The sequence below is a fragment of the Agelaius tricolor genome, unplaced genomic scaffold (assembly GCF_023055355.1).
Source record: "Agelaius tricolor isolate 1412-34295 unplaced genomic scaffold, bAgeTri1.0.p SCAF_1, whole genome shotgun sequence".
NCBI classification, from domain to species: Eukaryota; Metazoa; Chordata; class Aves; order Passeriformes; family Icteridae; genus Agelaius; species Agelaius tricolor.
This window is the reverse complement of record NW_027269261.1, coordinates 5734204-5760712: the sequence shown is the minus strand read 5'-3', so window position 1 is coordinate 5760712 and position 26509 is coordinate 5734204. Positions and strand designations below refer to the sequence as shown.

Here is a 26509-nt window from a genome sequence, read left to right as displayed (position 1 = left end):
AGAAAATCATACCCAAAATCAGGAGAGGAGGATTTTTCCACTGACTTAATACTTATCAAAACAAATTGCTAATTTACCTCCAGTTAATTAAATCTCTGAGGAAAAACAAAAGGGCTACCAGCTATGCATGAAAATCAAGACAATTTAGGAAAGAAAAAGGAAAAAATGACAGAGTAAATGCAAGAAAAAATCCCAGTGTTATTTCCTGTCTGTCATCTCAGTTTTGTCTGTACCTCTTTAGCTTTGTAAAGAGAAGCTACTAAAATGACTGTATTCCATGGCAGAGTGCTCTTGTAACCCACAGAACTAATGCATTTACCAACTCATTAAAAACACTAGAACAGGAGCCTGCTGTTTCAGAGAACATTCACAAGGAATAAAAGCTATAGGGACATGCTGTTCATTGCTATGCTTTAGAATCTCTTGATTCTGCTTCTGTAAAGACATATACAGAAGACATCTAGCATCAATAGAAGACATATGCTTGTAATACAAGTCCACATGAATTCAAGCATAATTCCCAACAGCAAATATATAAAAAAATCCAAACAGCTGAGAAGAAAAGAGAGATTGCTCTCCAAATGCCATCTCTTCATCCACTTATTTGCAGTTCTGAAGTTATGTACAGACACAATCATGGTGCTAGCTGGCTCATGTAGCATATGACAAGTCTCTCAAATTGTTTTGAGCCATGTTTCACTTCAGGCTCTGGACCCTTGAAGAATCACACCTGACACAGGCCAGCTCATAGATACAGCCAAGCCATGGCACACCACCCAGGTTTGCTCCTTATCATGAAGAAAATCAAACTAAACCACCTCTCTAGTGGTTATCTTCTTGAATTTCTGTGACACTTTACTAGAGGCAGCACAGCTTTGTCACTGCTATTCTGAAACATCCAAGTTATTGAACTGACAGCAGATCTTGCTTTCCACTGTAAAGCTGCTCCTTGAACACCAGCTCTCTTATCCAATGATAATATGGAAAGCAAGGCTCATTTTTTCAGCGCTGCACACTGAAATGTGCTGTAAGTTTCCCCACCTGCTATTGCTACCAGGAAAAGACACAAAATGAGCATTATTTTCCAAATAAACACTCAGGCTGATTATGGACCAGTGCAGATGCAACGAGTTGCAAAACTTGGGAGTGGAAGCCTCAGTCCTGGTGACTGAAGGGAGAACTGCAGTACACAACATTCAGAGTGACACGTGATAAACCATGTCTCAGCAGGTCTTGAAGTTGAAGGAGAATTTTAGCCTGAACAGTGATGGTGCAGAACTAGCTAGTGCCTTATGTATCAACATCTTCATCTGCAAATAATGAAATTATTTTTAGCTCTGCCTACTCTACGAGCTCGGTTACATAGTCAAGAACAAATTAGAAAGTAAGAGAATCCATGCAGAGAAATTTCTTTCCAAGATAAAGTCTCTTTTATCAGGCTTGGTAAGGACAGGATTGGGAGGGTAGAAGCCTTGTTCTTCCATGAGCTCCAGGCTAGCCCTTTCATGAATCATATTCATGTTCACACTGCAGCAGCAGCAGTAGCCAGGGTTGTTTAGAAAGTAAAGGGTTTTTTCTATCCATAACAGCAGTTGGGATGCCAATGGTGCCTAAAAGGCAAAATCAAGCACCAGGAGTTTACTGGTTTTATACAACTGCCTTGCAAAGCAGAACAACAAAAGAATCAGAAGATTATTTTAAAGAAATACTGGGATTTGCTGGTACCTGTTTTGCTTCACCTACTGCCTAGCAGTGCAGTCACCATGTGGTAGCTACCCAAGTATTTGTCCTTATTGACTTGATATCAGCAGTGTTCAAACAGGAGTAAACACTTCCACAGCAGAAGCAGAGTTACTGCTGAGCTTGGGAGAGAGAGGGGAGCCAGAGATCACGGCCTTTCACAGAGAAACTGTGCTGCTGCTGTGACACCACGGCTCACTCTGAGCTCTGATACCAGGCATATTTTGAATGCAGCATCACAGCTCAGCAGGAGGTATTCCAAAGAGCTGCCACTGCTGCACAATGCTGTGGGTTGCTCCTGTGAGCATTCTGAATTGAGTGCTTTCCCCAGAAAATTGACAGAAAGCCATCTTAAACAGAAAAGCAGAGCTATGAAATATTTTAGCACATCTTGACGACTGGAGCCATCCCAAGGGATATCAAGAGCAGCACCAGCCCTTCTCACCCTCTTCCATTCCACCCTCTTTCTGTGTACAACCAAGTCTTTACACCAGTGCTTGCCCTTATTCCCTCAGTGTAAATCCTTCCCAGTGATGCCATCTCTATTGGACAGACAGGAGAGGCAAAGGACAGAACTCACCTGAAGCTGCATGACCACATAATTAAACTTTTCATTTCTTCCACAGCCAATAAATCTGCAAACATGATCCTTCCCTGAAAAGAAACAGAAATGAACAGAATAGAACACAAGATAACAACCCTGTGATCATGATGTTTAGAGAAATGGTTTCTGATTCAGGGCTGGTACCCATAAAATGGTATCAGGTAAGGAGTTATGCATAAAAAACTGAGCTCAGTTCATTACACCAACTTTACTCAGTACAAGCTGACTTGTACACACCACCACCACCACATTTACCTACTAGCACTGCTTACCCTGAAACAGCTAATCTAATGCTACCTCAACATGAGCAAACCCTGATTTTTATAGTCAGAGACAACTGAAAAACAAAGATGTTTATGGAAATACTCCACTGAAACATAAAAGCAATTTCATAAAACAACAGAAAGAAAAAAATTGGGGCCATTCAGTGTCAAGTTCTGGCATGATGTTAGTACAAACTACACCTATGCAGGCAAAATCAAACTAACTCAGCCAGCCCACATTACTCAGCTGGTCCTCGGGGGGGAGCAGAGGCTGTGGTTTCAGACCCTGACCTGTAATGGATTTGGGATGGTTTGCTCTCTGGATTCTCGGAAGGGGAAGGATGAGGCATGAATTCCCTGGTCACCATCATATTTTTCTGAAAAATCCCCTTGCCCAGGATTCTTCCCCTGGGAAGCTGAGAAGCCTCAGAGAGAAACAAAAACAATATTATCACATTTGCTTCTCCTGTGTTTTGCTGCTTTGGAATATGGTTGGAGATTGTTTATCCAACATGTGAATTGTTTTAACTTAAATGACCAATCACAGTCAGGCTGTGTCGAGGCTCTGGAGAGAGTCATGATTTTTTCATTAGTATCTTGTTAAGCCTTTTGTAAGTATCCTTTCTCTATTCCTTAGTATAGCTTAGTATAGCATTCTTTAATATATTCCATAAAATAATAAATTAGCCTTCTGAGAACATGGAGTCAGATTCTCAATTCCTCCTCTGTCCGGGAGACATATGCTGATAACAGCTATTGAATGTCACTACATGACTGATAAGAACTACAGCATCACATTGGGAGATGCTCTGCCCAGAGGGAGGAGCCAAGTGTTCCTACCTGGATATAATCTGGGGATTCTGGAGATTCTGGAACACCAGCACGGCTTCTCCACTGGATTTCCCAGAGGACCAGCTGCCTCTTCTTCCACTGGATCTTCAGAGGAAGACTACACCTTTGCTACAGGATCCCTGCTCCAGCAGAACCACCCCTGACACTGCAGGAGGGCTGCAGCCACAATTCCAATGGGACTGCTACCAACACCCTGACCCACAGGGTGTCAGGTCATATTCTGACTCTGTCAGTTTTGGTTTGGTTTACTGCATTGTTTATTTTATCTTTTTATTTTCTTCCCTAATAAAGAGCTGTTATTCCTGCTCCCATATTTTTGCCAGAGAGCCCCCTTCATTTAAAATTTATAGCAATTCAAAGGGAGGGGGTTTAGATTTTCCATTTCAGGGGAGGCTCCTGCCTTTCTTAGTAGACACCTGTCTTTCCAAACTAAGACACCATGCTGCGCCTGATGCCCCCAGGACAGGTTGTCCCTCCTGGCTGCCAGGGCACTGCTGACCCATGTTCAACTTGCCATGGACCAGGATCCCCAGGCCCCTTTCCATGGCACTGCTTTCCAGCATTTCATTCCCCAGTCTGAGCATCCAGGGTTGCCCCAGCTGTTTTTCAGTGCCTCCTGGAATCACCTTCTCAGTAACTTCACCAGGCACTGAACTGAGACTGACAGGCCTGTAGTTTCTGGGGTCCTCCTTCTTTCCCTTCCTGAAATACAGGACAGCATTCACCAGCTTCCAGTCAGCTGGGACCTCTCTGGACTCCCAAGACCACTCAAAAATCATTGAGAGAGGGTTTGCAATGACATCAGCCAGGTCTTTGAGGATTCTTGGCTGAATTCCTTCACAGATTTGTAGGGACCCAGCTGGAGCAGCAGACTCTGCACAATTTCAGGGTCAACTGGGAATTGATCATTCTCACAGTCAAGATCCTCCAAGCTCAGGGCACTGAGACCCCCTTAGTCCATCAGCCGTGTTGAAGACAGAGGCAAAGAATGTGTTAAACACCTCTGCCTTGTCCCTGTCTCTGTGAGGTGACCATCCCCATCCTGCAAGGGGCTGATGTTATTTCTACACTGCCTATTTCCATGAAGATATTTGAAAAAAAATCCTTTTCATTGTCCCCGGCAATTCTGGCCAGCTTTAACTCCAGCTGAGCTTTGGCTGCATGAATTTTCTCCCTGCAGTGGCAAGCAGCATGTCTGTATTTTCCCCATGTCACCTGGCCTTGCTCCTACTGGGCACATGCTCTTCCTTGACCCTGTTTCTCACATACCAGCCTGAGGGTGGCTACAGATACTGGGTGCCACTGGTTTTCTGCTGTTGACAAGCTCATTGCAAATTCAGTGTTGATTTTGACAGGTTTTTGGTTTCCTGAGGAAACCCCTTGAGATACTGTGTGGATCTAGAACGCATCCTGGTGTGGGTATTGCCAAGAAGGAACGACCAGGAAGCCTCAGCTGTCCCACCCACCTTTGTGCCACATGTCCCAGTAGGGCTGGCCGTGCTGCCTGCCAGTGTGAAGGGACCCTCAGAGCCAGAGCTGTCACTACAAAGTCAACCTCAGAAAGAATCAGTTCTGTTTCTTTAGGATCTCATGACACTTCTGCGCTTCAGCAAACTGGCCACCCACACAGGTGGCAGAGAGGATGGACAGGAGCAAGCCCACACTCATCCCAGCCATGATTCACAGATTTACACTGAGTCCCACTTGCTTTGTTCGCCTTTCAGAGCACCAGGGGATGGATATTGAGGCACAAGCCAAAACACAGTGACTGTTTCTAGTGACAATGAGAGCTATTGTGTGGTGAAAAGGGTAAATTACTCTTTTTTTTTTTTTTACTTGCTTTTATTTTTTTAAATAATTGCAAAGCACGGACACCACGTGCTTTTTGCTGCTGCAAAACTACAGATAAGCATTAAAAACCAACCCTCTGCCAGGGAGAATCTGCCCACCTAAATCACTAATTTCAGTGAAACCAGAGAGGTAGTGTCCAGCAGTATGACTTAAGAAATATCCTTGCTAATTTCTAAAAATTCTTTTAAATCAGTTTCCTCCATAACACCACTACTTTCTGGATCACAACATTTTACAGAAAGAAAAAGCATTTTAATTTTTATTATTATTAAGAATTTTTTGCTTGTTTAGGATAATAACGTGTTTCTGCTTACTACAATTTTTGAAAATGATGAATGGACTGACAATTCTTGATTACCTGCATCCCCAAACTGACATGATTTTATACTGAATCCTCCTTTCCAGTCTAAAACAGGCTCAAACCAGTTGGTCTTGGGAATTTAGGCTCTGCCTGGAACAGCTCTGCCATGCACTATCTTGCAACACAAGCAACACCAGGAAAATAGAAGAAAGGAGGTGAAGGAAAACTATGCCCATTTCTGCATGAAACAAAAAGAATATAAGAGAGTGTAGGAAAGGCAGGCCACATTTAGAAGTGCTGCATGCACAGCCAGCCAGTCCTACAGGATGGATGAATGCCTGCAGCACCAAAGCCTCTGGGTTCCAGAGGCTTTCACTCATTAGTCATCTAAAGGAGGCACCAGATTACAACTGTTTGCTCTCCTGGAGCAGTTCATGCCATGCTGAAGTAGCAGATGGAGGCTGACAGTCAGGTGTGATTTTGGGATTCCTGCAGCTCAGTCCTGAGGCTGATCAGAATTATGAAGCACACAAGAACAATCGTGTTAATTACCTCCTGTGCAGACAGGATGCTGGAATTGTCATTCCATCCATGAATTCCCTTTAAGGCAGCAGGAAATAGCCTCTCTTCTCACACATGCCCTCCTCGAGCATGGAGATCATAGAAGAGAGCAGCAAAGCATATTTGAACCCAGAAAAGAAAGAAGGGAGGGGGGGAATGTATTTTTTTTCCCAAGGTGTACTTGGTATGGGAAGCATCACGACCCTTTGACTGCACCAACTGCCAGATGACACTTGCTCCTTTGCTAGACTGCTCTGCTCAACAATCACCCAGATATTCCAGAGGGTCACAAGTTATACCATAGAAAATATGCTCTGTATCTGCTTTTGTTTGGTACTAAAACAAAGCAAAAAACAGGGCAATAGATTATAAAGAGTTTTGGCCAGTTAATTACCTTACACTAGAGGAATACATCAGCCCAATGTTCATAAGCACTGACTTGAGAAAAGTTTCAAAGTGTTTTATTTTGTTGACAAGCATTTAGTTAAGGCAAAATTTTAATGTTCAGCCATAGAAAAATATTCTTTCTACTGCAGTCTTTTAACTACAATGAATATAATAATGTCCCATATAATATGGGGTAAGAAAGATTTCAGTCACTGAAATGGTCTTCACCATTCCTTTTCTGAAGAAACTTAAAAATGACAGTTAATAATTATGTTCTCATGTATAAGAACCCCTTCAACCCTTGGAGAGATATTCATCACCTTGTAGAGATATGATTAAAGTCCCCATTTGAATACTTTAAAATTTTCATTACATGAAAAGCTTTCATTACACAGGCCCTAAAAGAACCTAAATTATGATCCTTTTTTGAGTCTATTTTTTCACAAGGATCAATTTCAAACTGGTGGACACCAATATTCATTCCAATCTTCTACTCATTTAAGTTCTTAAATATCCCTAATGTATTTTCAATGCAGCAATGAAACGAATCAAATAAATACTAAGAAGGAAATATGTGACATTATTGTTGCAACTTGAAGTTGGTTTTTTTTGTAAGAGACTCCATATTTCCTGTGTTTTCACCAGAAAATCAGTAACCACTCTTCTCCACAAAGAAGTTTAAAAATGTAATCTTTTAATTTTATGCTAAAATTCTGTGATTCACCTCCATGGAGTAGCTGTCTCATTCCTATCAGTTCACCCAAAACACTGAAGTAACTTCTGCTGCATGAATTATCATAAATCTCATAGCAATTGTTACTCTTTTTACTGTTACCTTACCAATTCTTGCATTTTCTCCTGCACAATACCAACATCACGAGTTCAGCAGGGCCACCAGGATGGTGGCAAGGAAAGGAAAATGTAACATTAACAGAAAGTGCCAGAGAACTGGGTTTGTTCAGCCTTTAGGAAGGCAGCAGAAGGGAAACTCTGCTGGTCCAAGAATGCCAAGAAGATGAAGCCTGAATTTCCTCAGAGCTTGTCCTGGTTTCATCTGGGCCGGAGTTCATTTTACTCCTAGTAGCTGTTACAGTGCTGTGTGTTGTATTTAGGATGAGAACAGTGTTGATAACATATGAGTGTTTTTTAGGCTGTTGCTTAGTTCCTACCCTAAGTCAAGGACTTTTCAGTGTTCCCCTGCTCTGCCAGTCAGGAGCTGCACAAGAAGCCAGGAGGGAGCTGTGAGACACTGCAAAGGTTGATGTCTCGAGATATTTTAGGGCGCACGTGTGTGGGGCAGGGCAGGTTGGGCCTTGGCCTGGCAGTGCACCCCTAGAGCCAGCATACCAGCCTGACAGAGCTGCCAATTGTCACACTGGAGGAAATGCCCCACACCCCATCCCTGGAGCCCCTAACCCAGCTCCTGAGTGGCCAAGTGACCAGAAGTCACACCTGGGAGAAGGGCCCAGGAAGGCCAAGAGCTATTTAAGGCCAAAGCACATCTTGACCCCACCTCCTCTTGGAGTTTCTATCAGATGAACATTGGTGGAACCCAGGAGCTGGTAGCTGTATGTGTCCTTCTCTGTATCATTTCTGTCCTTCTCCTTCTTCTAATTCCCTCTTTCTCAGTAACTTAAAATCAAATGGGCTTCGAGTTTGTGAAGTTGAGTGAGCTAAGTCAATGCTTTGAGAAGTGTTTTGTGTTGATTGAATGCTGCTCCTAGCCTTTTGCCAAAGTTCTCTGATTTTCTAAAGCTACCAGTAAAGCTATTTTGTTGTTCAAATCTCTTGAGAAGATCTTGTTGGTGTTTCTCCTGTGTGTCTAAATGAACAACCATGAGCTCTGTTAAAAGCTTCATTGAGAGAGTTTTTTGGGGCCTTGCAGGAGCACAGCTGGAACAGCTGACCTGAATGGGCCAAAAGGATCCTGCTTACTATGGGATGTCATCCTGGGTATAAAAACTGGGGCTGATTCACCAGGAGCCACTGCTTGGGAATGTGCTGGGCATTGCTCAGAGGGTGGTGCATCACTTGTACTTCTTGGGTTTTATTCCCCCCTTCCATTTTCTTATCTCCCTTTTCATTACTACTGTTATTGTTCTTATTTCAATTAATAAACTGTTCTTATCTCAGCCCATGGCTTTTATATTTTTGCCCTCCTCCCCATCCCATGGGGGCAGGGGTGCTGAGTGAACAGCTGTGTGGCACTTAGTGCCAGCCACCCATGACAGAGGCACAGAGAGGCACTGGGCATGAGCTGCAATATGGGAAGTTCCTATTAGATGCTATTTCTTTATTCCTCCATGAGCATGGTGAAACCCTGGAACAGGGGCCCAAAGAGGCTGTGGGATTCAAAACTTCACTGACAAAAGGCCAGAGCAACCAGATCTATTTCTTTTCTGCCTGGAGCATGAGGTTGTACTAGAGACCTCCAGAGGTCTTCCCTGAGAGCCTAAATTTTCTTCTGGATCTGTGTCACACACTGGGAAAAGCCCAAGTGCTTAGGTCACTAAACATAACATAACTTGTTTGAGCACTTGGCACTGCTGGGGTCTCAATGATATGAACAGCAATGGACATGTAGCTGTACAACTGCTCTCACTGGTATTTGGAAAGCTGCAGTTGTTTCTCAATGCTCTACATTATAGTGTACATTTTACACCCAGACTCTTCTTTATTTGCCTGTCAGTGTCAGGTTTATCAGCTTATCACAGGTTTTGTATGGTGGGGATATTGAATTAACTTCTGTGCAAATATTGTAAAGAAATGGAGGATTCATCAGGACTAGAAAATGAAATGAGAGTTATTTTCATCATCTAACTTTACTTGAAAATGCTGCCTTTAGCTTGGCAGAGCTGGCTCACATAGATTTCTTTCCTCTGCAGTTACCAAGTTTCATCTCTGGCCAGACAAACCAGCCAGACTTCAGGGACTTGTCAACTCAGCTGAACAAAGTTTTGAACATGAAAGAAGACAAATTCTCTGCTGGAAGTAAGGCTTAAATAACTACACTACTCAACAGTAATCAGCTAGGATTTAACCAACTGGATTAAGCTTGCTATTGCTTCTGCAAAAAATCAGTGAACTAATAGGCACAAACCCAAAAGGTTGGTCATTGTCCCCTAATCAATTAAAGTTAAAACTACCTGACCTTGCACAGCATAATTTCCTCTAGTTGTTTCCCTAAACTAAATTATCATTACTTGAAGAGGAGTACTGATAATAGATCCCACACAGGTCAAGACACAATACTACTGGAGCAAAAATTCAACACAATCTCAAAAAAATGTGGTTTAAATCCTTTTTCAGCCCTGCCATGACCTTCCCCCACCCAATGGCACCATAGCATAAAAATCATGTGTAACAAATGCCAGCTCATTCAAACACTTCCACATGGAAAAATGCAGTGATGGGTAGAGAGGCTGAAGTTACAGCAAGTCTGTGAATCTGCCACCCTGTGATGGCCTAAAAGCCTGACAAGGGCAATTTACTCTGTTTTCTAGTCTTTGCAGAGAGCTTGCTTACATCCACCTAGAAAAATATTGTAGAAACATATAAACTGTGTCTACAAAAGTAAAAGAAACTGAATCATAGAGCATTAAGGTGCACTAAGGCACCACTTTAACACAAAAAAACTCACCTGTAATAAGAACAAAAACCCCTAGGACCAGCAAGTAAGAAAAGCAAGGTTCCTCTTCTTCCATTATTTTGCTAGGAAACTCTTAAAGAGGGAACAAGCAGTACAGGATCTGCTGTAACAAATTCAGGTACTCAAAAACTACACTGCCTGTGACCAGGCTGCATCTTGCACAACTACTCAATATGCAGAAGATCTCTGCACTGCAGAATAATATTAATCAGAGTCCTACACAATGGAACTGGTTACACTGAAAAGAAGGCATTTACAAAGAAAACAACACACTGAAGAGAGCTTAGCAATATCTGGCAGCCAAGAGAGATCAAAAGCAAATACTCAAGGCCTTGTAACCTCACACCAGGGCAACATTGCCACTGCAGATGAACAGAAAACATTGCTCAGCACAAAAATAATCTGGCCATTTTAAATTACAACCTGCTAGGCTGCTCCAAAGAGAATCTCAGCATAGGGGACTGAATGTTGTGGCCATATTTAGAGAGCCTATGGACTAGGAGATATACAAACTGCACTCCTTGTGACAGATCCTTGTGCAGCACTGTTTTGGTCTCACAGGTCCCCAGGGTGCTCCCAGAGACACCTACCAAGAAGTGGGTAAGGACAGGGAGAATGCCTTTCAATTCAAAGCATCTGCTTCTGAGCCTCACACAGCCCCAGCTGAGCATCTAGAGAGAACACAATTCCTGGTTTGGCTCCTAAGATACTTTCCAAACCTCTCTCTGCAGCAGCCCACTGGATTTAATCAGAGATACTGGTTTACAATTTCTGCAATTAAGGCTTCTGTCAGAAAGGCAGACTGATAGGGACAGCCCAAGCCAAGCACCCCAAAAGCTATGCCAGAGCTGGTCTCACAGAGATGTGGCATTTTGATTAACCTCAAAGATCTCAGAGACAGGAAACTGAGTCCAGGTAGTACTGATGCTCCTTTGCCACCTGAATATTGCTCCGCAGTAAATCCAGCACTGGGAAAAAAATCACAGGGAGAGCAGGCAGATCACTGTCCATTTGTATTTCAAAGGGTTAGAAAATCATTGAGGAGATGGAAAAACATCTGCTCATTCAGATGTGATAGTACTCTCCCTTCCATATGTTCAATGATAGGAAACCATCACATTTTTTCTCCTCATGATTCAAAAAAAACAGGAGCCTCAGAGTCCTGGTTTACAGAAGCAATGAGGTTTTAAAGAAAGCCCCCATACTACCTTAAATCATCCCAACTACCATGTGTCAGTGCTCCCAGAGTGGCTTTGGGTCATGTAAGGTTTTCTCTGAGCAAACAGACCATGAAGTTCTATTTCAGGAGCATACCAAGTAGTCCCAAAATCCTAAATGAGAGGCCAAACCAACAAATGCACCCTCAGACAGGAGGGCAGATTAGAACTAACCCAAATCAAAATCCCAATAAAGCCATGAAGTTTACAGTGTAAAACCCCCAAGCCATATCTGCTGGAGATGTACAGGCATGAGCAACTGCTGCTCCCCACTGACCTGCAGGTACTGCACTGCTCACTAATGGAGACATTGCTTCAGAGGCTGAAACACAGAAAACCCAGCCAAAGCTGTTCTTGCTCTCTGGGTATTCAAGTTACTCCTTCACTTAGCCACACAGATCTTATTTCCATTTACTTTTTAATGTATATGATCCAAAGGCTTGTCTGCACAGCAAAACACTGGCAGGTCCAACTGCACCAGCAACTTTCCCTGCTGGAGACAATCTGCAGGAAGGGTTTTGTCACTGCAGCTTAGGCTTGGTTTCAAAGTGCTTGACTGCAAAGTAGAAAATCCCATTATGTTAAGATTGTGTGCAAATGGTACAATCACACACACACACCCCTCACTTAAAGCTAGTTTTGCAGTAGTGGTTAAGGGAATAAAATGAGGGCTTGGCACAAAAATAGTATTCTGACAGAGAAGCTGTATTCATGCACAAATTCACTGTGCAGATGTGCCCTAACTGTCCCTGAAACAGTTTCTGAATTTGTTATTGGTAAGATTTTCAACCCTAGTAGTGTAATTCTCTACTAGCTTCTCTAGGAGCAACAAGACGATGTAAGGCAAACACTGCTCCACAAGGATTAAAATAAAAAGCTATCTTGTGGTGCTCTGATTAGAAGTGGTCAGATAGAGTAGCACCAGACAGAATATCCTGAGCCCTGCAAGTCCAGCCTGGACAAGGAAATATTCTACAGCAGCTTTGTGGGATCAGGTTTTGATTTTGACTAATAAGGTCTATGGAAGGCAAGAAAAAGACACAAATGCTGCTAAAAACTTCTTGGGTAAAGGTGCAACAACAGGAAACGGAGAGCTTCAGCTTATCACCTGCTGGAACAAGAAACTCCATAAGCTCACTTCTCAATTGTGTTTCATCCAAAGCATAAAAGTGCACCATTGCTGGTGTTTCACAGACCCAAGACAGTGAACAGATTTGGAAGTTTGGTCAGAAGACAACTTATGATCCTTGCAAGTAACAATGCAAGTTAGAAAGAATTTTGCCTTTGGGAAACATATTAATACATCTAAAAGATGCAGAAAACTCTGCATCCTATACATCCACTATACATCCAGAAAATTCAAATCAAGTATGAGCAGAACAAAATGACTCTACAGAGCAGGTTAGAGATACTGACATGGCAGTGATCTCACACAGCCAAGCTCCAGTATCTCAGAGCCATTTGTGTTGGAAGGGACCTGTTGATATCATCCAGTCCATGGCCGTGCTCAAGCAGAGACAGCTAGAGCAGGTTGTCCATGGTCACATCCAGCTGGGTTTTCAGTATCTCCAGCCATCTCTCTGTTCCAGCACATGACCACCCTCACAGCAGAAAACTACACATGGTGTTTATCTGAAGGTTCAGAGACCCTCTAGAAGAGTTATTCCCTGACTGGCTCCCCAGCTGCTCTGTGTGGATTGCTAGTGCAGGACATTGTGAGGGACCTACCTGGAGCTGTGTTTCCCTATGTGACTATTCCAGAAACTGTCCCAGAAATCCTAACTGTTGGCAACAGCCTGCAGTCCACACCAGCCAGGAGCTACTGCACTCAGAGGTCAGGCTGTACCCAAACCAGTCTGCAGTATGGGCCAATGGCCAACCTTCCCTATCCCAAACTCTGCTGAGCTCTAGTAACTTGTAAGATTCTCATCACAACTTCTGGAAAGAGCAGCAGCTCATTCATAAGTCCCTTAAGGTTGGTGTGACACCTAAATAGAAAACCATAAAGTTGCACTGTTTAAGAGGGATTGTGATTTTCAATTCTACCAGAAAAGTACAGAGGAATTTTAGACAATATTGTTCCCTTGTTTTTCTTCTGGATATCCATGAACTGACTGTATCACCTATGACAATACCAAAAACTTACTCTACCCACCAACTGTTGGAAAAAGGCAGTATCTCCCTCCCTGAAATGTTTCTCACCTCTTTGCAACACTCACAGTGAAAACATACACAATACGTGATTCCCCATGCTCTCAACCCAATTTCTTATTTTAACTTTATCATTTATTTCAGTAAAGCATTTGGGGATTAACCTTTAACCAAAAAAAGCTAAATTCCTCACAGAACAGCTTGATTTGTAAAAACATGGCTGAAGTAATGTGTCATTCTTACACAGGATAGCTGATGCACAGCCAATTCTGCTTCTTCTGTCTTTTCTGTCCTTTTCTTGAATATTTACTAACTGCTTTGCCAAGGGGCTTTTCCTAGTTCCATATACCACCACTCCCTCTCCCCAGTTACCAGCATCATTCTGTACACAAATGTGGGTGTTTTTTCAAGCATTTGGTTTTCTCAAAAATCTTCCAGAAATAAACACAAGTATTAGTCAACATCTTCTGATGCTAGTCCTGCTTTAGTGATTTCAGCTCATGCTTTTCAAGCATTCCCTACCCTGGATGCAGCACCTATTGGCAGTGGCCAGCATGACAGCATTGTTTGTGGTACTCTAAAATCCATCATTCCACACAGTCCTGCCCTCACTCAATTCAGAGCAGTTTGAAGTGTACATCCAAACAAAAAAAATCTCAATCACAGCCTTACTTGCCCTCATGGCAGTGTGTCCAGACCTCAGACACCCACTCTGCTCCTCTCTGGGAGCTTGTGTATCCCAGGCCTTTCACAGATCAACAAGTCCTCATAATGACCTGGGCTGATTTCTCCTTTACACAGCTCAGCTGCATCTTTTACAATCCAGAGTATTCAAAAGAGGCCTTATCAGTCCTCCTCTTGGGAGAGCTGAAATGTGGAAAACTATTTGACCTTCAAAAATAATTCACTGGCTTTTACCTAGAGGCAATCTGTCACAAACATTGAGTAACTCATTTCACAAGGCCTGCAACAGTCTCACCCTTGAATTCAGTTCAATCTCTGGAGATTTTGTACAGAGGCAATGGTACAGATTCATAGGGCCACAACATTATCTCTGAAGCATGAGCCCTGGTGATAAGGACCCTACTCAGTGCTTCAGCAGGTGTTTCCTCAGCCCAAGTGGGAATCCTGCAGAAAGGAACATCTCTAAAAATGTGTATTATACTATAACACATAAACTGTACCTGGCAATAGCTGGCTTTGCCTTAAAAAGGAAATCCATGCACAATGCCCTTCAGGCAACAGCAGTTCTCAGTTCCTCAAAGGCAGTTTTAGAAATTCCTTGTTTACATCCCTCCATGACAATCTTTTTAGTAGAAGCCCCCCTCCTTCAGCCAGGAACAACTGCATGAAGACAGCTCCTTTCCACCCTCATTAAGAACAGGCACATCACTTCACTCTTTGCCTTCAGGACAGTGAGGTACATGAAAAATTAGTTAATAGTCAGTTTCCCTATACCTCCTGTTGTCCACTTTTTGCATTTCTCTACTAGTCAACCATTTTACTTGGAGACTCTGTCATGCTTTAGTGCTCCATGTCCTCTGGGAGGCAACCTCATTTTTTAGTCAGATGCTGCTCCCTCTATTCCTTATTTTCTAATCAGTATCACTAGATTGCACAGACCAGTGGACCAATAGTTCAGTCTAAATCTCCTCATTGTCCTTATATCCTGGCAGACAAAATAGTCCCTGTTGTTGGATCTCACTTGAGTTGCAGAATGTAACAACTTTCTGAGCTGGATGACTTAACAGGACATCACATATAGATGGAAGCTGAAGAGAAAACTATAAAAACCATTTGCAACTTTGGATTCTAATAGTTAACATGCACTTTTAGTACTTCCAAATGGCTTTTTGCCTTACCTTGCAGCTTTTTCAGGACAGCCACTTCCATCTTGAGAACTTGCTTGGGCTGCTGAGCTGATTCCACCTTCAAGGCCACATTCTCACGGGTCAGCAAATCCATTGCCTCGTAGATCTCCCCAAAGCCACCTCCACCGATCTTCTTCAGCTGCAAAAGTACAAAAGGGTTTGCTACAATGTGCACAGAGGGATCAGCAAGCTGCCTCTCACAGTGCCAGCTCCTCGACTGTGTAAGGAGAGCAAGCTCAGCTCCCAATCTGTGCTGTGCCTGAATCCCTTCACTGCACAGCTTGGCAAAAGTCCAGCTACCCACTTGACAGTGCTATGTATAAATTCTTTGCTCTAACAACAAAGAACAAGCCTAGCAAGCAATGACAGGTGATATTTTTTTAAAAGCAAATGATAATGCCTATGGCCTCCATGACGTTTTTGCCAAAATTCAAGGAAAGACCCTTCAAGGAGATAGCAGAACCACTGTCATTCCCCCCCAACAAATACATCTCTGTGGTAAAAACAAATCTTTCAAGAAATAAGTTAAATGAAGTTTACATCTCATTCAAAGACTTTAAAAACAGAATAAAACATCCACTGGAATCTTTTACAAGATTCTTTACCTGGAGTTACTTCAGTGTCACATTTCAAAGAACTGCTAACAGGATTACCTCAAAACAGTTGGGTACAAGCCACCAGTACAACTCCATTCTTTCTCAGCCTCTTTTTCTCTTTAGTTTGAAAGCCAACCAAATTACGCTTTTTGTGTCTCTGAGCAAAATTAAAGACCGTTCCACAATAGGAATCCATGACTTCAGCTGACATAAACTCAAAGCTAAAGACGTCTAAGTTTCAGCATATTTGATATGCACCTTCTAGAGACAGATTGTCTGCCTGTTCTAGAGTAGCCTCCCATTCAGAGAGCAAGTCAGGATCCTCTGCCTTTCCTGGAAGGTGATTCCTTGATCCTCCTTCTGCTGAGACTTGACAGCATATGTGCACATAGTTATATATAATCATGTATAATACAGACTCCTCATGTGCTGCAAGAGTCAATGTCTATGCCAGGAAAATAATTTTATATTTGTTTCTCTTAGATATATTTAAAGCCTACTGTGCTGCCCAGGAGGCAATTCAGGTTTACACTGAATAACACTGAACACTTAAGAGAGGAAAAGAAGTTTCAGTCAGACAGACAGTCAAACATGGATCTTACACAATGTTTAATCAGGTTTAGATGATATTTTAGTGTCTTCTGTACCACCAAAGGCCTGTCCTGTGCATCTGTCCAGTTTGTTGAACAAAGGGCCCTGCCTACCAAGAGCAGGGTTCTTTCCCCTCAAAGGTGACCAAAATAATTTGCTTTTCTGGCTTCCAGGTCAAGAAGAACAGTTCCACTTGAAGAAGGAAGTGTTTTCCATATTAACAGCTTGACAGCCAGCCTCGTCTCTGAAGCTCTAACTTGATAACCCTTTGAAAGCTGCTGTCCAGAGCAACTTCTTGTCATTTTTCCTCATGACCTTCCACGGGGCTAAACAGGCACATTTATGCAGTAAACAGCCAATAACTAGGTCACCACAGATTATTCATAAATTATTACAGTGCAGCCCTACTTCCACTTGGAAATTCACACTAAGTGAGCTGGCTATTAAAAATCTTTCTTTCAAAACAGTGCTACATTCAGCATAGCAACAACACGTCAGCTAATACCTCAGGATTCAGCAGACAAGATCTTCTGTTGTCTGATATATTAATGAGAAAGGGAAAGGGACAGTAGAAGCTACAGAAGGCAAAAAGGTAAACTGGGAACTGGAGGGACAATATTGAGACTGCACACCCGGCAAAACAGCCAAACTGGAGGACACATAAAGGTCTACAGAGAAACAAATGGGAGATCACACAAGATCAAGATCAAAGCTTCTGCTGAATCAGAAAACTGATTTTATACACACATTCCAGCCAATGGAAGGCTGTCAAAGCTGCCTTTGTTTCCTTGCATCCTTGCTCACACTCTTATGGAAATTATGCTCTGGCATACTTTTCCCAGCACACCAGATGGTACCATCCATTCAACATCACCACTAGCACTGCCATACTTCTTGGTTTTTCAGCAACAATGAGGCTGTCAGGAGCCATTTCCTTTGCTTTGGTCCAGAGCAAGCTGATGTAAGTCAAGGTCTTGGCTGAGGTCAGGAGCTTATGTCACATCCATTGCCTCAGTGTCTGGGTGCTCCATGGGAGTTCACTTTCTTAGGTAAACTTGGAATAGCCTTTTATTAGCCTTGGACACAAAGGAGAGATGGGCACATACCACTCAAAAAAGCCCAAACCAGTAATGAAACTGCAAACATAAAGTCAAGGAAGAGAATGAAGCATCTAACTAGAATTACCTAAGTGGTAATCATGAGTCATCACCCATGTTAAGCCTCACTGCCTTGGGGATATTCTCTTCTGGTCCTGCCACAGCCCACTTACAGTTCTGACTGGGATACAGGCTGCCAACACCAGCAGGATTCATCCCACCTAATGCACGAGCCCCTGTGTGAGCTGGGTGTCCAGGTGTCTATTCCAGGCTGTGGAATCAAGTGAATAGTTCATCTGATCAAACAGGTAGGTATTTGCACTTGGACACAGACAATCAGGAGTTACACAGCACACAAATGGCTCCCTTTGAAGTCTCCTTTAAATATCCTGAATTATTTTTGATTTATCCTGAAAAAGACTCTTGTAGCACAATCTTCCAAAGCTTACTAAAAAAAACCCCAAAACAACAACAGCAACACACAGCCTTCTCACTAAGCAAAAATCAGTACTTTCAGACACAGTTCAAAAAACCAAGGCAACACACAACTCCAGCCAAAAATAAGCTTGAATACAAATTTCATCTTTTATTCCAGAAGCATTAACGATACCACTGCTCTGAACAAAGTCTGCCTTCCAAGGATATCATATAAGGACTAGACCTTCCCAGGATGACATTCCAGGACCAGGGCAGGAATGGTTTGGTGTCAGAATTGGTGGAAATGTAAAGAAATGTGCACTCTAAATCCAGTGCAAAGGACCAAATGGGAAGTCAGCAACCCTTAGTGAACTCAGCCAGGGTCAAGGCTGTCATCCACAGGCTTCAGAGATTTGACAAGGTCAAACAATGACCACTGTGGCTGTCTCCTAGGAGCACTTGTACAGCCAAGCCTGCAACTCCTGCAGCCCAACTCAATGGGCTACTTGATCCAGAAAAGGCCAATAGGCCTCATCTGACTTAAGAGCTCAGGAAGAGTTAACCCTTGTTCACCAAACTCTCCGGAGTCCACTCCACTTGCTTAAGTTGACCGGATCTGATCTCAAGGGAAATGAACTCATGTACAACAGGTATGAACTGAGAAGCCAATCAAGAACTCAGCCAGCCACATTCTAAATCATCTGAAGACCTGTCAAAGCCCACTTAAAGCAATTCAGAGTGAGACCAAAACAGGCCCTAAGTCTGACAAAGAACCTTCCTTGTCCCAGGTTCCATCTTGGAATAATAAATTGCCTTTCGAAACAAGACAACGTAAAGAATCCACTAAAGTTTTGTGAGGTTTCTGGGAAGGTTTTCAAAATAAACTGGAGAGCTTCAGATCAAGAAGCTCAGAAACCTGAAAGAAAACAAAACATGGATTGCACCTAGGGAAAGAACATACACATGTACAGGAGTCATCACTTGTGTTCAAAGCTCAGTGCAGGAGCTGCCAACTCTGTCTTGCTAATAAGTGTCAGTTGTGAATCCCCAGTAAAAGGCATTCATGTGAAATAAAGAGATACATCAAAATTCAGCTTTAACATCCATACCTAGTTCAAAGCAAGTACAAGTTACATTTCACTTTGTTCCCTCCCCTGAACAAAACTGTTCACATCATTCAGAGCACACGTGGATCAAGACCCTCTGGGGACTCAGAAAAATGTGGCTCCAGTACTGCCTAAATTTCATCAAAAGTATCTGCAAGTAAAGAATGATGACTATAAAGAATACTTCTAAATCTACAAGTTTTGATAAAAACCATAAGCACACCCTGTCCATGTCTTTTTCATAAATAAGAACAAAAATGTTACTGCTGTCAGACAGCCAAATTTACTGACTTCAAGTGACAGGAAAATGAACGACCAAGAGGCTAACTGCAGAGAACTAGCATCTTCATTTGTCAAAGTTTGTCAGCCAGCAGAAAGGAGGAAAGAAGGAAAGGAATTCAAGGAATACATTACACCAATCTAAAATTAGAAATCGGCTCAATAATGGAAGTATGCCAGCACTAAGAGCTACAAGGTTCAAGCAGATGCCCAGCCAGAGACAGTCAGAGACACTGGGAGGACAAATTACACAAAAGACCTTCTGGCAGTGGCACCCCAGCATCACATAAATATGCCACACACCTGCTTGAGCAGGATCCATCACCCACAGCAAAGATTGGACCATACAGCTGGCACATTCTGGGCTAGATTCAGGAAGATCTGTGACAAAAGGAAAAAATGCTACTCCTGATACTACAGCTGTATGCTCACTTTAAGGTACAGTCCCTTTTTCCTTGGTCACTTGATCCTATGCTGTCCATTTCCTTGGGCCACCAGAAGTATTTTCAGAGCTTTTCCAGATTACTCCAAGCCCCCCACAGCTTGTGGTTCTGAATGGTCCCACACCAGCTTAAAGAAAGGGAAAGGCACAGAAGGGCTGCCTAAAAGGAAAGGGTCTGCACTTCACTCTTTTTTTTTGGGGGTGTGGGGGAATGACTGTTCAATGAAGGCTCACAGTGCACAAGTCAGCTAGCACATGGTCAAATTCCCAGCTCTACTCAGAGCTGGGAAGAAAGGATTTCTCATTGCTATTTACAGCCTTTAGCAAGTCATGTCATTTCTCAGAGCCTTCAAGTGGGGCAATGACCTCACTGCAGTATTTAAGGCTACTGTGAGACATTATAAAACATAAAAGGTTATTCCTCTAATTAGAGGTAGTTGTTGTTGACAATACAGCTGCACATTTCTATCTTTTCCAAGGCAGAGTTAGTAGGCAGAGCTTCTAGTGGGCCCCAGTCACAGATTCATGCAACAATGAAGCACCAAATCCCACACTTAGTGCCACTACCAACTTAAAAATTGGTTTGAAATGTTCCCTGTAAGCATCACCGAGCTTATTTTAGACTTTATTTGGAGGTTTTGGTGCTTGTAAGAGTTCTGCTGTTGCCAAGAACGAAGTTACTTTGTTTAGACCTTGTTACAAAAATACTCCCATCATTTACAGAAGTTTTAGCACTCGTCTCTATGAAGAAGCAACTCCAGGATTGATGAATAGGGAATGGTACAAGCTAAAGTTAGCCAAGGTAAAGGAGAACAGAGAATCCCAGAATCACAGAACTGTTCAGGCTGGAAGAGACCTCTGCAGATCACCCAGCCCAACCCCTCTGCCTCGACAGGGTCACCTGGAGCTGGTGACACAAGAACCCATCCAGGTGGGTTTGGAATGTCTCCAGAGATGGAGACTCCACAGTCTCCCTGGGCAGCCTGTTCCAATCCTCTGCCACCCTCAATGTGAACAAGTTCTTCCTCATGTTAAGGAGGAATCAGTATTAGCAATCATGCACCTGAAGCAAAGGCATCAGGAGAGTGCTTTAATTCAGCTTGGCAAAGAAAAGCACCAATCTGACCAAATTCAGGCTCTGGGGAAATTTCTGTTTGTGCAGGGAGAGACAGCTAAAAGCTGCAATCATTATTTTCTGAGACACTGGTAAGCACAGGGCATGTTTCAAGTCCCCTATGTCAGTCAACCCATGGATCATCCCTCCAAAACAAGTACAGCTCCAGTCCAGAGCTGCAGGAGCTCAGCAAAGCTTTCCTTCAGCTGTGACAGAAAGCTTTGGGAGGGGCAAAGGGGCTGTCTCCATTTTGGTGTCTAATCACAGAAAAAACTGAGCTTCTCCATCTGCTCTCAAGAAGCCAGGAGAATGAAGAACAGTTTGAATTCCTTAAATATAAATAGGCTGCTCAGCAATTGGCCAGACAGAAAAGTGAAGGCTGAGGAGAATGCTGGAACAAAGTGGAGAGAGGCAATGGGGAGCAACAAGAACAGGGCTGGGTCTGATGAAAGCATAATATTTTGTCTGAAGTGGGCTATTGAAAAATAACCTATCCACAGCCTGGAACCGAAGTGAATTCAGAGTCCCAAGCTTTTTTAGTCCTCTGCTCTCCACACTCCACTGCAAAACTCACAGGGCCACTGTACCACAGCCAGTCAGCATAAAGAACAACTCAGTGCTATCACTGCAAATCACTTGTAGTTCAAACTAGTGAGGCTTCTGCTGGGAGTTTAACAACTTAGAGAGTGCTGGTAATCCCAGTTAAAAATTGAGACAATGCTATACATGGGATTTATATGTTTTTTCAGCATTTTAAAAGCAAAGCCTGTCCAGCTTGCACAACATGGGAGATAAGAACTAAAACTCTTAACATATGATGGTATAATTTTAAGAAGTATCTCAATAAATTTACACAGAAGTTGAACCAGCTAGTTAGTCATGGACTTTCTGGCTCTTGAAGTAGCTGATGTTCCAACCCAAAACATTTGGTTTTACATCATCTTATTGCAATGCAATTTATTTATAGTCATGTCTGTAGTATTCTTTGCCACAGTAATTTGAAATCTAATTTTCTACTAGAACACTATTCAGTCTGCTGCAACAGTTCAATCCTACATAAAAATCCTTGGCAGATTTAGCCTTCTGAAAATACCACTCAAAAACCCTTCTCCCTGCAGTATCTTGCTGACATGTCAAACCCTACCACTCCAGTGTTGCTTGCCAGAGGCCAGGATTAAGCAGGGAAGCTGCTGTAGCACTGCAGGAGGAGGAGGAGGTTTGTTTGGGCCATTAAAACCAGAGCTACTCACCACTTTCCAGCGATCTTTGACCACGTAGTTGGTCGGGAGAATGTCGACCTGTTCCCCTCCACCACTCATGTTTGGTTCGTCCTTGATGACTGCTGCTAGGCACTGCATTTGCCAGCCAGAGAGTATTTCAGTAACTCCCAGTTTAAATGAGCCATTTATCTGAGGGAACAAAAAGGGGCAGGGGAATGAATGACAAAATTATTCCAGGTCGCAGTACAAGTATACATGCTGCATTCTCACAGGTCTTGCTTGTGACTAAATCAGAGCCAGCCTCTCAGGAAAGAAGGCAAACTCACCCTGCAAAGCCCTGAGCTCACTCCATGCATAACCTGACAGACACAACCCTGCTCCAAGTCAGCAGCACAAACTAAAGGCTGACAACCACCAGCTACACCATGCAGGAGTCCTGAGCTCTTGGGCTTGACAATGCAAGGAGAATCCAACACCAAAATGTTGCAAGGGCTCTCATTGTTACCAGGTGAAGAAGTCTTGCTTTAGCAGGGCAGCTGCTACCTCAGCAGCTTTTATGGCTTGCATTGGATGACATCCAAGACAAATCAGAAAGGTTTGCCAGGTATTGCATTCAATAAGCCTAAAAAGTCTGAATAGGGTGGAAGGACTGTACAGGGCCAGGGTTACAGACACATCACTGTAATGAACAGCCAAGCAGAGCAGATGGGGAGCGTTAGAAAAGGCTCCAGCCAGGCACAAGTTAGTCCTCCTCATACCCTACACACAGTGCTAAAGATGATCAAATTAAAATACAGAGAGATAACTTGTGCCTGTGGTGTTCATCTTGCCCCTTTTTCCCGCTTTTATATGGAGCTCCAGATAGTCTATGTTGATATGAATTTTAAGGGGTTTTTGTTATAAATCTTCAGCAAAAATGACTTTTAGAAACACATTAACTCAGCTTTCCTAGAAGAAAATGAATGAAACAGGCCTAATAAAAGATCTTGCTCAGATATTTTACTGGCTTTAGAAGTAGGCTGTATCTTTTACTAAGCATGGATCTTGGCAATTTTATTGTCATTCCCCAAAACCATGAATATCTTCCTTTCTAAAAATGAGTGTTACTGTAGCACTCTGGTTGCAATCTTAGATTAACAACATAAATGCCAAATTTTTTAAAATACTAGAGCTGGCCACTCAACCATCACATTTCTTCAGGTTCAAAAAAAAGGCAAAAAAATGACCAGTTAATTATCAGCTCAAGTAGAGAAAATAACTCATTCCCTAGCAATAAAAGGACTGAGAGGGAAGGCTGTGAAGGGGCCAGTATGTAATGTGCACAAGGAAGCAGCAGACAGAAGTATGTCAAAAGTGCAAGACAAAGGATGATCAAATAAAACATGAACAAAAGATCTCAGAGATCTTACAAAAATCTTCACAAAAGAAGATTTCATTCCAGATATAGAAGATAACTACATGAAAAAAAAGAGCAGCAGACTAACTCAGCAAGAGGGCTGCTGAGAAATGTTCAATTCAACATCTGCTAAAGGATAATCAAAATAATAGAAGAGAAATAAGAAAAAAAGTGGGTATTAAAGAGATTCAGAAGAAAGGTGCTGCAAAATGTTCCAACTTCTCACTGAAAGAGTCCTGCATCTGTATGGGGTAGCTGTGCTTTCAATCATTGGGTACAGAAGTAAGAAACTGGAAAGAAAAAGTACCTGCTGTGTTTGGCAGCACAACATTTGTGCTTCTTCTTCTTCTAATGAGCAAGTGGAATGCCATTCCCAAGTTCCTTTATGCTCACCAGAACACCTGAACCAGCCATCCCTAAGCTACCAGTGAGCACTGAGCACACAACCTCCCTGCACATCAGCTCAGGAGGCACAGCACCCCTGCAAAAATGCCCCTTAATGTTGGCTTTTCTTCTGGTATTTAAAGAAAATTTAGTTCATTATAGACTGCCCCAAACTTTTAACATTACAAACAATAATAAGACACAGAAATAAGTATGCCCTCCCTACTCTTGAAGGTCTCCTCACATCACTTTAGTGATGCATGTCATAGTAAGATTTCAGTCTGGTGACTGTGGTGGAAAGTCATCCCAAGGAATAATTTTGGGGGAGATACTGAGCATGGAAGTCCACGAGCACTCAAAGCCAGGCAAGGTACAATCGCTTTCCCTGGTGCAATATTCCACTTTCCTTTATCAAAATTTTAATACATGTGTACAAAGATATCATGTGTGTTATTTAAAGGAATCTGGCTTTGAAATAGAATAAAATTCTCCTGGGCAATGCCATGAATAGCAGCCATTTGGCAATATGGAATTACAGAACTAAGTTTACAGATATGCTCTGGTATCACCAGAGTAATGCAGCCAAAACAAATGCCAATTTAATTATAGGCTGAAATGAATTCCAAGCTGGTTTAGATCACAGTAGCAGCACAAATCTAAACTTTATTCCCTAGGTAGTACAAATACTGCAGAAACATGCTCAGGCCTATGGGCCAAGCATTACCTACATCCATGGCAAGACATAACACATCAAACTAAAAACCCAGGAGGGTCACAAGGGGCAAAAGAAGCAATGAAGGTACCTTTGTGCAGAAACCACCAGCACAGAAGGGAAGAGGCAAGAGATGGCCAGTGGGAGAGTGGTAAGGCAGTTCCTCTCCTTCCCAGTACACAGCAGAGAGCATAATTTCGGCATGTTAAATGTTACCCAAGCCCCAGTCTCCTTACCTTTGAAATGTACTGACTACTGAATATAAAGAGACATAATTTAAAGTACAGTGACTGTGAAAACAACAACTTTCAGTTTGTCTTTTCCTGTAGGAAATGGACAAGGTGTCAAGAGATTCTTGTATCCCTGTCCCATGAAGTCATGCAAGGGAGTTGAGCAAGCTTAAGACACTCTAAAACTGCTTTCCTAGAAATAGCAAGTGAAGCACAAAGGAAAGCAGCTGAGAAATAAACAGGGACAACAGTAGGACCAAATTCCATCTCTTGGCCAACCTCAGCATGAAGAAGTGTGAAATCAGCTCTTCCACACTGATATCTCCTTCAGCCAACTACAGAAACTTTACAAACATAGAAACTTTATAGCTTTTTAAATTTAGTCTTGGCATTTATAATAAAAGAAATGCAAAAAATCCCCATGTTCACCAGTATACTGAAAGTGGCAAGAGCAGTCTGAGGAGTCATTTTATATGCCTTCCCAGCTTTTATTCTCTATCCTAGACACCCATTCCTAGCCAACTCAGGTCAGGATACTGGCCTAGATGGACCTGTGGTAGGACTCGGTATGGCCTGACTTGTGTTTTGGTGAGGAGTGTATTTTCAGCAGAAGGAGTGTATATATAATATATATGTCTTCTCTAGCTGTTCAAGGTGGCCAGAGAACAAAAAATAAAGAATCAATGGGAAGAAATCTCATATACACAGCCCAACCACCTTTACAAGGTTGTCTTCCATACAAGCAAAATTTTAAACAGCTTTATTGGAATAAAAATATTTCCTAATTTTACAGGATTATAGCATTCTTAAAATTAAACCTATAAATACCAAGCACACCCTGTAGGAATTCCTAATGAATATATGAGATCTTTGCTATGTTGGCTTGCTTCACTCCCAGTATATCACAGTTGGAGAGCTCAAAATACAACCCACTCACATCAAGCTCAAAACTCATCAGACATGAGGTGGTTATTAAAGAGCAGAACAAAGCTATGGAATTCTGTCTCTCACCACCTTACTAAGGGTCTTAATCTCACTGTGGAGGTATTGCAATATCCCACTTCATTTCAGGACACATCCTTACCTCTGGAAGTCTACAAATTAGAACAATTTAGACTGCTGTAACCCATGACCCTCTTTACTTGATCAAATTCCCCATCATGAAGCAGCTCAAGAGCATGATCCACCCAAAGAGTGGATCCCAGAGGTGTTATGGAATGTTGATGTAAACTACAGCTTTTTTTTTTGTGTGAGACAAAGTTGGATAACTGCAAAACCAAAAGAAGTAGCCCAATAAACTGCAGTCTAGAAATCAGGTCAATCTCCCTGTCCAATACCTGCATGAGAGGAACAACCAAAAAACAGTTGTAAGTAGAATTTAAACATAATTTATCTGTTCCCAATATGAACATGAAAGAAACAGATGGGCTGGGGAATAAGATGAGAATATAACAAGTAAGACTGAAGCCAGTGGAGTT

The 26509-nt window shown here is 42.4% G+C and overlaps 1 protein-coding gene across 3 annotated transcripts in view; it reads right to left on the bottom strand.

The window, feature by feature from the left end:
* TTBK1 (tau tubulin kinase 1) overlaps positions 1–26509 on the bottom strand; it is a 104340-nt gene that overhangs the window by 64992 nt on the left and 12839 nt on the right. For all 3 annotated transcript variants that reach the window (XM_071418868.1, XM_071418805.1, XM_071418729.1), the window contains exons 2-4: positions 22340–22498; positions 15439–15586; positions 2321–2394 (exon numbers count right to left, since the gene is read on the bottom strand). In XM_071418868.1, the coding sequence (XP_071274969.1) occupies positions 2321–2394; positions 15439–15586; positions 22340–22447 (330 nt within the window). In that variant the 5' untranslated portion in view covers positions 22448–22498. The remainder of the gene's footprint in view (positions 1–2320; positions 2395–15438; positions 15587–22339; positions 22499–26509) is intronic.